At 30.7% G+C, this 12,278-nt stretch overlaps 1 protein-coding gene across 1 annotated transcript; it reads left to right on the plus strand.

Annotated features, from left to right (window-relative positions):
* The first annotated feature begins 1,508 nt into the window (after positions 1-1,508).
* LOC129318857 (uncharacterized) lies at positions 1,509-5,010 on the plus strand. The gene is made up of 4 exons (XM_054963834.1): positions 1,509-1,675; positions 1,886-2,040; positions 4,083-4,205; positions 4,487-5,010. The coding sequence occupies exons 2-4, from the start codon at positions 1,887-1,889 to the stop codon at positions 4,702-4,704; spliced, it is 495 nt and encodes a 164-aa protein (XP_054819809.1). The 5' UTR covers positions 1,509-1,675; position 1,886; the 3' UTR covers positions 4,705-5,010.
* The last annotated feature ends 7,268 nt before the right edge of the window (positions 5,011-12,278 follow it).

Raw genomic sequence — 12,278 nt, forward strand, 5'->3', positions numbered from 1 at the left:
CTCCTTGGACCTCTATCTCGGCAAACTCTACCCCGATGACATCTGTATAGCAAGGATACATATATGAGAAGATACAAAGTTGGGATGCTTGGTTAGAGGGCGGGAGAGGCATAATATGAGGTGGGGTCAAAGGCATGGGCATTGCTCCTAAATATGATTTGGAAGGCAAGTTTCACAATCTAAATCAAATAATAGATTTCTAAAATTAAAGGACAATGAATAACCCAGGCTTTTGATCACCAATGGTGACAGAATTGATACACGTTGTTTGAGGGCTTAGTTCATGTTCTTGTCTCCGCTAATTATTTTAACATTTAAGTTTGCGCCCTAACTAGGTACTCCTTCTCCTTTCACTCTTCCTCCCTCTTACTTGTTGACAAACTTGCATAGTCAATCTAAGTAATTGATTATCTTTATTTTCTCATTTACTTTGAGTATTGAGGCCAATGATCCGCTTTTCAAGTTATAATTAAAAAGGAAAAAAACATAACGGTAATAAATTTGATAATAAATGCTCTAGTAAAGTTAGAGCTAAAAACACCAAGGAATGAATGAGTGCAATTTCATTGGATACTCTTCTTTTGATCAACAATTTCACTATAGAGGATGAAGGCACAAAGGACTATAGGTGGGAGGCTATCACATTTTGCAAATGAATGATACCTTCAAGAATGGGGACTATGTTATTCAAAGCAAGTTTGAGAGAGAAAAAATGAAATTATTAAATAAATGTAGGCCCATCATTTAAGAATAAAAGGACATTTGTTTAAATTAGATGAATGATGGCAGGTGCTACGTTTTGTTTTAGTTTATGAATTAATTTACACCACCACATAATATATAATATATGATACTTAATGTTTTTTGAAAAATAATTTAAAGCTTAATTTGCTGTTTAACTCTTAATTATATATTTTTGGGGGGTCATAAAAATAAGGGAAAACAAACAATAATTTTTTTTAAAAAAAATACTAACAACATTAGTTTTACAAGAAAGCTAACGTGGAATGTCCACTTTGTGCAAAATGGACTATTTATGCTATTTCCACCAAATCCACCCATAATTGCTTGTGAATAGTTGATCAACTTTGATAGATTCACCCTCTAAAAGAAGTTTTGGTCTTTGAGGTATCATATCAATCATTTCACAGCCACCTAATGCTGGAATAATTATTCATGGTCATTTTGAAGAAATGCTTTAAGAAGGAGATAAATTAGTTACATTTATACGTGAAAAATTATGGCCCAATGATATAATAAAGTGTCTTCCAAAAGTGGGACAGATATGAAAAGTGGGTTTGATTGATTCTGATGATGGGAGGTGATTTTTTTTCCCCAAATATTAGAGGCAATTTGGTCTTTTCACAACAAAATTAAATTAAATTTAGATTTCTCGGTCCGACAAAATAAATTTAGAATTGTTTGGTATTTTGTTCGCAATTTCGAGCTTCGTTGGTCTTTATGTGCATTTTCTCCAAATAATTCTGGATTCTAGGTTTTTAAATATATCGACCCCCCTCGTCTTCCGCTCTAGATTGTGCCGTCCCTGTCCCTGAGCAACGCTCGCTAGTCTGCTTGAACAACATCACCGCGCCACTTTTGGGTTCTCTGAATCTGAATCGTCTGAACAAAAACCCCTTCAAATCTAATCCTTCAGTATCTGCATTTTTCTCAGGTTCTTTAAACTTGTATTACTTTTTTTTTTTTTCCTTATATGCTCCTCTGCATCACCGAGTAATTTGTGCATTCCCCCCCCTTCTTTTTCTTAGTTGGGTATTTGACTTCTGTAGTTTTACCTTCATATGTATAATTCCTGATCTCGTAAGCAATGTCTTGGCGTCAATTTTGTTTGCTAAGATCAATTTTTTTTTTGGGTGATATTTAGAATGGGCGTCGGCCGTGAAGTCTCTATCTCACTCGATAGCGTGAGGGACAAGAACATAATGCAGCTAAAGAAGCTCAATATAGCTCTTTTCCCTGTTCGTTACAATGACAAATACTATGCCGATGCCCTTGCTTCCGGCGAATTTACTAAACTAGGTGGGGCTTTCTGTGGCTTTGTTTTATTGTTTGTAAAATGTTCTGGATATTATGAGCTGATTCTGTTTCTTTACTTTGCAGCTTCTTTTTTCCTCCCCAGCTTGTGCTTTGCTCATCCGTTAGCTTCTAATCTTTTATTGTTGTTTTACCACTTGGCCTTTACTTTGGCATTCAGTACTCGTAAACTTTATTTATTATTTCTCTTTGCTACTATTTGATTTATTTTGGATATTTTTTCTTTCGCTTTTGCTGGCCTCTGCGGGATTGAGATAGGAATATTATCACTGTTTTGTGGTTCAAATTGTTTTTCATGCATAAAAAAATGCTGGTGTGAAAATCATCAGAAATTTTCTTGGAACCCAGTGGAACAATTGAGTGCCTCTTTCATTTAGAATTAAAAGAGTTCTGTTAGTTACTTTCTAAGTCTGCAGATGATTCTGATGAGTGGGAAATTATAAGGAGGATGACAAGCTAAAAATCAATGGAGGAAAAAAAATGAATGGCTGAGTTTAATATGCTTGTAAATGTATCCTTGGTAGCTTCTTACTTTTTATTTGATGCTGAACCCAAGAGTTTACTGATTGTTTGCTGTAAATTTAATCTATATGTAAAAATGCTGAACTTTGGTATTAACACTTTCTCCTTTCTATCATTTTGATTTATTTTTGGAGAGCTCTCTATATGTTTCAGGTTGCAGCAATCTAGTGGGTAATGGAATAAGATACATCTGGTTTACTGCATGCCTTTTGGATTATTATTTTGAAACTATTGCTTTTGGTCTTATGTGAATCTTGAGCTTGCACTAAAGTTATCTGATTGTATCATGGCCTTGCCTTCCGCTTATCTTAGTTGTAATAGTGTAACATAGTGGTGACGACGGTATTGTAAGCTAGAAAGTTAGTGCAAAACCCAATTATCATGGGCTCCAAGACTGTATATTGTGTTAGAATGGTAGAATCCGATTGTAAGGTACTTGTGTTCTGCATCAGGAGTATGGGATTCAGGTTTGGGGTTAATAGGGACTTTCTGCCCTCAGACCATATGAACTTGCTTTTGGGATTGGTATTTATAAGGAATACCCTGGTTTTGCATAAATATTTCTATCATCTGGTACATAGCTTTCCACAATATTTTAGTTGCAAGTAGGTGGCTTAGAACTTGATCCTATTATTGTAATGATCAGCCAAAGCCATTTAGTTACTTAAAACAGTTGCTATGGAGTGAGGAGGAATATTAGGACCCAAATGCAATGTATGGGACTTGAGTGAGTCCCACATCGAGTATGGGATTTTGATGTGAGGCTTATCTAGGTCATGAGCTTTCCAACCTCTTGAGCTTGATTTTGTGGTGTAGCTCTACTGAAGTTCCTTTGCGATTCTCTGTCTGTTGTCAGTAATTCTAACTATTCATCTAGTTCTCTGAACTTCAGCTAATGCTAAAGTTCACTTCGTCACATGGTAAACTTTCTTTTGCTTATTAATTCCTGTATTGTTCTGGTAACCAAAAACTACATACAAGCTGTGTCTTATAATTTTTTTTTTGGAGTGGGCTTGGTAGCATAAGAAAATATTGTTTTCTATGAAGACTTTCAAGATGTCTCTTTCATGTAGTTTGTTTGCTTGTCATGAGTTTTTTTGGTAAAAGCTTGTAAGATAATTCCTTTGATTTGGTCATTGCAAATTATTTATTGTTATTCTTTAAGGAAACACCTCTGCTATTTTTAAGTAATTTGAGTTTACTGCTTATACTATTTAAACAGGTTTTGCTGCAAATTTTTTTCCTTATTCTATTTCTACGGCCTATCATGCTTGTCAGACTCAGACAGTATCTATTGTATTTCAAGCGGTATAATATGGCTTAAACAGTATAATGCAATTATTTACAAGAAAAGTGCGGAATATATGGTTGGATTTCAAGTGGAATGTTTTGCTTGTTTTGTGTGCGGAACATCCATAATCATAATCGCTGATTTCTGTGACTGTGTTCATTACCAAAATACTTTAGCAACTTTTAAAATTGACTAACATTCTGGTTTCTTTCAGCTTACTATAGTGACATATGTGTTGGTGCAATTGCATGCCGGCTAGAGAAGAAAGATGGTGGGGCAGTCCGGGTTTACATAATGACTTTAGGTGTGCTAGCACCTTATCGTGGACTTGGTATTGGTAAGCAAGTCGAAATTCTTGCTGAAGTGTCGCTTGATTTCTGAATTGATCTTTTTATTTAGTATTCTTTTCTGGGTCCTCCATTTGCCAAAGTATACTCCAAAGTTAAAATATGACTCCTATTTAAGATGTTAGCCTCATATGTGTTATAATTTGATTTTCATTTGACTATAGGCTACGTTAAAAAAAAAAAAAAAAGTCAATTCCTATTAACCTTATTATCTTCGTTTCCGTATTTAGTAGATACTGGTTTCGAGATATGACTTTTGGGTTCCATGCAGGAACAAGGCTGTTGAATCATGTTCTTGATCTTTGTTCCAAGCAAAACATTTCAGAGGTCTACTTGCATGTGCAGACTAACAATGATGAGGCCATAAACTTTTATAAGAAATTCGGGTTTGAAATCACAGAAACTATTCAGAACTATTATACAAACATCACACCTCCCGACTGCTATGTTCTCACCAAGCAAATCGGTCCAAGCTCAACAAAGAAATAACAGTCCAGCCTTCAGACCCAATTATTTTGGAGGAAGTCATTAAACATGCTTGCATTATTTATGACACTTCTCCATGCATGTACCATACTATAGTTTGGGAATTTCTATTTCTAGATGTTGAACAGTAAAGTTGAAAAAAAAAAAGCATTGGGAGATCTTACTGGGAGATAAGATATTGCTTGATATAATTCCCTCCCCTGCTTTCCCTCCTTTCTTTTCCTCTAAGATACTAATAATTTTGTATCCTGTACTAGAGTTTCCTTCATCTTGGAAGTTTTCATTCATGAGTTGAGGCCATTAATTGCATTTGATTATCCAAATATCAAAATTTTTTTAGCTTATAAAAGTTTTCTTACTCTTTGCAGCACCTGCAATGGCCATAACTTATTGGCAATTTGACCAAGGGTATGTTTGGATTCCCCCCGTTTTTGCTCATTAGGATGAGTTCGGATTGAGTTTGAGAGCACAAGGGAATGGAAGAAAAATTTAAATTTAAATTTGGAAAAAATTGCCCAAAAATCCTGCAAAATGTGCATGGATAAATGATTTCAACATCGATAATCATGAGTGTGGTAAGGTCTTGGTTCTAAAGATCGGGAAAGATCAACAAGTAAAGGATGGCATAAGTTAGTATATAACAATTCAATTTAATGAAATCGTAGGAGACATTAGTTATTTAAATCAGTTAAACTTGGGAAACATAAAGTTATTTAAATTAGATATACCTAGGGATGGATTTATGGGGGGCATGGTGGGGTGCTCCCCCCCCCCCCCTAAAAAAAAAAAAAGAATCTACCTCCCTTTAAAAATTAAAATTATGAGAATTTTTTATAAACATTGATAAAATTGATTTTGGCCTCCTATGTTTCATCTTATTTGCAGTTTTTCACTCCCATGTTTATCATTGTGGATCCATCCCTGAATAATTGAATATACCAATCAGTTTTCATGAAAACAAATGTTTTCTTATGACTACCTTTCGTAAAGAGAAAAAACAAGTTTTTCTTAGACATATCATTTTTATAGGTTAAAAAAAAAAAGGTTTTTCAACGTCTCAAATTCTAGGAAGTGAATTTATTTGAATATCAATTCTTGTTATCATGAAAAATGGAAGAAATATGTACTTGGTGGGAGAGTATTATTGCATATCACGGAAGGACATTGCATATGGATGAAGAAAATGTATACCAATAGAAGATATTTGCAAATTGTGGAAGGTATCTGCATTTCGTGGAGGATATATTGTACTTGAAGACATATTCTACCTTGTGACAATTTTGCAGCTAATGGAAGGAATTTTGCTTATACAGAAGAAATACGTACATGAAGGGAGAGTATTGCATATCACGAGAAGACCTTGCTTATGGGTGAAGAAAATGAGTATCAATGGATGATATTTGCATGTGGTTGAAGACTCCTGCATTTTAAAAATTTGTTAGAAGAAACCACAAGCATTTGGATCAACTAACAAAAGTTGTTTTAGCTTAATTAGAGAGCTCGAGTTTGAATCTTGAAAATGCAGTAGTGTAAGTGGTTAAGGGTGGCCATTCTTGTGGTGCTTGTCATGCTTTTATCTAGATTAGTCTAGGCCCTGTTAAGTCCTCACAACTTGAGTGAGGTAGGCCCAAGATAACAGATGCTCATATAACTAAAAAAATAAAAAAAGAATTTGTTAGTATATCCTGAAAAAGAAGGTTCCATAATATATCATAGCCTCTATTCATTTTCATGATAACAGAAATGAATATTCGAATAACTTTACATCCTGAAGGTTGAAATGTGGGAGACCAATTTTTTTTTTTTTTTCCTTCATGAAACCTGTCACACTATCCTAAAAAACGAGGTTTCAATACGTAACATAACCATTTTTCATGATAACAAAAAATAGATATTCGAATAAATTTACACTTGAGATTGAAACGTGGGAGGCCATATTTTTTTTTTCATGAAAATCTTTCATAATATCCTGAAAAACTGCGGTTCCAAAATGTGACACAGCCTCTATTTATTTATTTTTCATGATAAAAGAAATGGATATCTTGAAATTTATAAAATGATATGTCCAAAAGAATATTTATTTCATGAAAAGCATTGCTATATCATGAAATGACATCTATATATAGTTAGATTTGAAGCAGAAATTGAGGAAAGAAAAAAGAGGTACATGAAGTTGAACATTGACATTGTTAATGGTCTATCCATGTACACTGAACAATGAGTATCAACTAAAACCTTTATAACTTACATAATGGCATGAATATTTACGAAAAAGGGAGCTTTTACAGATATAATCTAAACTATAGGACTAAATTAAATAAACAGCCTAACATTTATTATATTTTTCCTTATAATCAATATATTATATTTGTTAATGATATACCATTATATATCAATGATGAATTCTTTATAAATTTAAAAATTTTTAATAATAAGCCCCTTATATATTAATAATAAACTCCATAAATATCAATGTAAATTAGTCATACTTCTAAATTTTTTAAAAATTGATCCATATTTTTTGGGCACAAGATTTTTTTCAATCAATGGGCTAATTTATCCTACAAAAAATATAAATAAGAATGAGATTCCTAATCTACTTTCCTTTCTTCACACATAACTTTCCCATATGATTTATGCGCCAGCACCTTCTCCTGATGTTTATTCTTGTCATGGGCGACTAGTCACCATGCCGCTTTTACCCTCTTCTTCTTATCCTCTTGCAAAAGATATATTTACATCAGCCATTCTAATCAAGCAAGAATGGTAAAAATTTCTTTGAACACTTTATTTATGCATGCTTCACGTTACCTTGGGCATGGTCAAAATTCCCACTCTGATTTCCTTCCTAACATTTTCCCAGCACTGTGGTAATAATGATATGACATGCATCCCACAATTATACAAGAGATCAGTACAAGAGGCAAGGAAACATGACATTGATCATTACATCAATATGATCATTCAATGAAACATTTGATTATCTTAATAGCAAACAAATTTTAGCTTCTCAAATTTTTACAGCTTCAAAACATAGAGCTTTCAGCTTCAAAACATACATCTGTTGCATTGTATACTTTGGTCTACCGTAATTATCGGAAGATTATATCATATTTATATCATAGTACAATATTATTTACCTACCAAAAATTGTATCATATTTCAAATTTCCTTAAATTGACTTTGGGAGGATATATTTCTAAGAAATTCCCATGAGTGCTACGTAGCATTTAATTGAATTTCACATGGAAAGTAAGATACCAACCGTTACAATAATTGGGTTGGGGGATTGCTAAATTTCAGTTTTATAAAAATCATTATTATGATCGATTATTATATAAAAACTTCAACTTCATTATTATCATCTTTCATATCATAAAACTAATACCAGCATCACGTGACCATCACAAAATGAACAAAAGATTTGAGGTTGATCTTGTCAGCAAAAATAAAAATAGTATGGTAAGTTGTTAGATGATTCATAAATTTTGGAGGAAGATTTATAAATAATAATATTTAAAGTATTAAATATTACAATATCAATAATTTAATAAGATATTGTTGAAACAAAAATATTAGATTTTATAGTTAAAAGATTTTTTGCTCCTCAACTATATACTTAAATACGTCTGATATCATAAACTTACATGTTGTACAATTTTTTCCTTTAGTATTTGAAAATGGTGTATTGCGCACCCTTCCATTGAAAAAGTTAAATTTGACTAATAGTTGGTTCATAAAATTACAAAAAAGGACTTCAAAAAAATTAAACAAAATGATCCTAAAATTAAAATTAAGTGCCCTATAAAAAATTAATATTGTTTGAGTTTTGAAAATTTTTTTTATAGGGTACTTACATGTGATTTTTTAGGTCATTTTTTTATAATTTTTCAAATTCTTTTTTATAATTTTCTAAATCAATTAATTATTAAAGTTAACTTTTTAATGAAATGGTGTTTAATGTATCATTTTTAAATGTTAAAAGCGAAAGTCACGCTACATATAAGTTTAGAATATGAGATGCTCTTGAGTTAATAGTTAAGGGGCAAAAATTTTCTCTAACCTTACTTTTTAATTACTTATTGATGTTGCTGCCTACAATGGTAGTCCAATAATCATGTGGTAGTAGGTTAAAGTGATTGATCAAAATAATATTTTAATCTTTTACATAGATAAGAAATAACATTTGTCTCTTAATATTTACTTATAATTTGGAAGACTTAATTGATATAAACTTTTATATGATTTTTTTTGTAATTTTTGAGGTCTATTTCTAAATTTTTTTGGTCAACTAACATTTAAAATTAACATTTCTTAACAGTAAAGAAAAATTGCATCATTTGTAATTATTGAAAGGAAACATTGGAACCAAAATTTTTTTTAAAATACTTGACACTCTTTCATGAATACTATTTAAGGGGCAATGAGCATTTACAACTTAAAAAAAAAAATGACAACTTATTATAACAAGTTATAAATGCCCTTTATTAAGTTATAAATGGATATGATTTGAAATTTTGGAATATTTTATAAATTTTATGAAATCTCTTGATAATAAATTATTATTTGTGAGGCTTAGGTGTTATTTTTCTATTTCAAAACTCCTCACAAATCTCGAAATTCCTCTATTTATTTTGGAAATATTTTAAAACTAATCTGAACTTCGAAATTTCTTTCAGCCTTTCATATTCTAAATAATTCTGTAAATTTCGAAAGTGCCCATGAATTTCAAAATTACTTGTTTGCTTTCAAAATCTGAGCTCATATGTACTTCTTTGATTGTCCTTGGGCAAATTCACTTCGTTGATCCTGAACTCATTTGTTCTGTAAACTCTGATTAGATTCTTCTTAAAGCTGGATTCAATTTCTCACTCGTTTAACTCGTGATTTCTTTGGGCTTTTCTATTTAATCAATATTATTCAAAATCAAGAGAAGTTTGTATATTTTTGAAAGTGTTCTTTTGTTTTGAAATAAGCCAATATTTTCTACTTACGAATTTCAAAATTCGTTACTTTCGAGATTGTCTCAACAGTACTAATGTCAGAAGTACACACTTTTATTTTTTTTTTTTTTCAACCCATTCTGGACTAAAACGAGTAATCCACTAAAAAAAAAAAAAATTCGTTCTTCCATCTTTTTTGGGTAACTCAAAACCGTTGGCATTGATTAACATTGGATAAAGTAACATGACAAAGATCAAAACTCAATGGGCAAATTAATGAGTCTCACTAATAGTTTGCACCTAAACACTATAAATAAAACTTATTTATGAAGATAAAAACTTCAAGATTATAGGCTTCAGCATTCAATACTCCAACTACTGTATGTATATTCATTTATTGTGAATTTCATTTGATATATATCCACCTTTTTTGAGAGATTTAATATAATTGATCACTTGGATGATCATACTCTGTTATACTTGTTTTCCATACTTGAAAAGAGAGACTTATGTACAAGACTTTTAACTGGATTCTTTGATTACTTTTGTAAGAAAGAGTAATTTAGACTTGAAGTTTAGTTTATATTGAAGTTTACAAGAGCATAAATTAATTTTGGAAGTTACATTGAAAAATCTCAATTGATAAGATTTGGAAACTGGACGTAAGCAAATTGTTAGCTAAATTAGGATAAATCTTGTGTGTTGATTTTCTTCATCTCTACCTTGAAAAATGATGGTGATAATAACCCTTGTATGAATTTAAATTTTGCTAAAAAAATTTTATAGCCAATTTAGCCTCCTCTCAAGCTCATTGAGAGATTTAATAGCATCCTCAAAATAATTTCAAGATTCACTTTTATTCTATAAAATTTTCCTAAACAACTTTTAACTTTTGGGGAGTGCCAAAAGCACATTCCGAAAGTTAAAAGCTAGTTTACCATATGAGCCCTTGCATCCATCATCACCCCAACTCTCTATGTTCTAAGGCAGCTGCTGAAGCAAGAGTTGAGGGAGTTTTTTTTTTTTTTTATATATTTTTAAGTGAAGCATATTATAGAAATATAATTAAAAAAAACTTAATGTTAACAAAGTTTTTAAAGACTGCAATTACATACGAGATTTTGTTGTCAATAGGGTATTTTAGTGGTACTTGGATGTCATTCTCCCAATTTAGATTTTGGTTTTGGTTTTGGTTTTATCTTATTTTCTTTTCTTGTCTTTTGTTTTTGTTTTTTTCAATGTGGAAACGAACTTTAATGTTAAAGAATAGAACAATTAAGTTCCAGCTAAAATTGAAAATCCAAAAAAATAAAAAAATATAAAATCTTACAAGTTCCCAAATTTAATGCCAGCAAGACTGCCCAGAAAGGAGAAAATGATGAAGTTTGCTCATTGAAGCCACAGGTGTTAAATAAATCAATTAACCAAGATAATTTATATTAAATAAAATCGTTCTGAAATTGTAGAAAATTAAATGAAAATGAAGTCTTCGTCTCTTTCATGAGCTTTATAGACATATAACTATTCAGTTAACTTGCCAAAAGGATACAGTCAAATTCAAATACTGAACTCATTAGAGATGGTATTAAAATTAAAAAAAAAAAAAAAACCGAACTAACTGGCCTAGTGGATTAGACCAATATCCCAGTAAACCAATCACCAAGCTGGTCCGATTGATGAGCTGATTCAGGGAGGCTATAAACCGAATTAACCTTGTCAACCTAGCTTTAACTTGAAAAAACCCGATCAACCTTACAAGTTAATGGGTTAGCCCAAGTTTATAATTTTTTTTTTCCTTATCTTTTCTCCATTCTTTCTTTTAAATATTGAACCCTAAATTAATTCTAAATCACTTGATTAATATTTTTAATGTTATTGAATTTTATTATGTTCATAAACTTATAATTAATATTTGGGGATGATAAAACTTTTAATCCCTCATGTTTGTATCAATCATCAAATCAATCTCTTAAGTTAATTTTTATCAATTTCATCCCTTAAGTTTATTTTAATTATCGATTTAGAACTTATTGTTTAAAGAAGTTACATTATTAAAATTTGCTAACTTGGATAACAAAATGTTGATGACAATCATGTAAATTAATGAAAATGAATATAATTATTTAGGTATGAAAAAAAAAATTTTGAAGTTTCAAAAAACAAAAAAACAAAACACACTATAAGGAATTACATTAATAAAAATTAAATTCATTTGAGAGTTAATTTGTTCTCATTTAACCATATATACATGTCAAATCATCAATATGCTTTATACATTAGATCATTTTGAAAATCAATGTGTTTTAAAACTTAAAAAGAACTTACATGATAATTATAAAAAACATAAGGAATTAAATTAATAAAAATTAAACTTAAAGAACTAAATTAATAATGTGTAGACAAATTTAATGAATTAAAAATTTCATTATCCCTTCATATTTGCACAAGGCAAGTTAAAATTTTATAAATGGATCTTTCATTTATTTGAAAATTAAATATTTCTTCATTTGAGTACTACTATTTTTTATAGTTAAATATGAATATTTTTGCATGTTTTAAGTTAAAATATATTGTTTTAATCATGACTGAATTGACTCCAAATTGACCCATAATTAGACCACTATCTTGACCAAC

The sequence above is a fragment of the Prosopis cineraria genome, unplaced genomic scaffold (genome assembly GCF_029017545.1).
Source record: "Prosopis cineraria cultivar Desert tree isolate PC_DT_omini unplaced genomic scaffold, ASM2901754v1 PC8, whole genome shotgun sequence".
In the NCBI taxonomy this organism is placed as follows: domain Eukaryota; kingdom Viridiplantae; phylum Streptophyta; class Magnoliopsida; order Fabales; family Fabaceae; genus Prosopis; species Prosopis cineraria.

Bases quoted from the DNA above. Each gene is read 5' to 3' on its own strand.
- LOC129318857 (XM_054963834.1), top strand. From the start codon at position 1,887: ATGGGCGTCGGCCGTGAAGTCTCTATCTCACTCGATAGCGTGAGGGAC. The intron at 2,041-4,082 runs GTGGGGCTTTCT...GGTTTCTTTCAG, and splicing joins CGGCGAATTTACTAAACTAG to CTTACTATAGTGACATATGT. The intron at 4,206-4,486 runs GTAAGCAAGTCG...GGTTCCATGCAG, and splicing joins TTATCGTGGACTTGGTATTG to GAACAAGGCTGTTGAATCAT.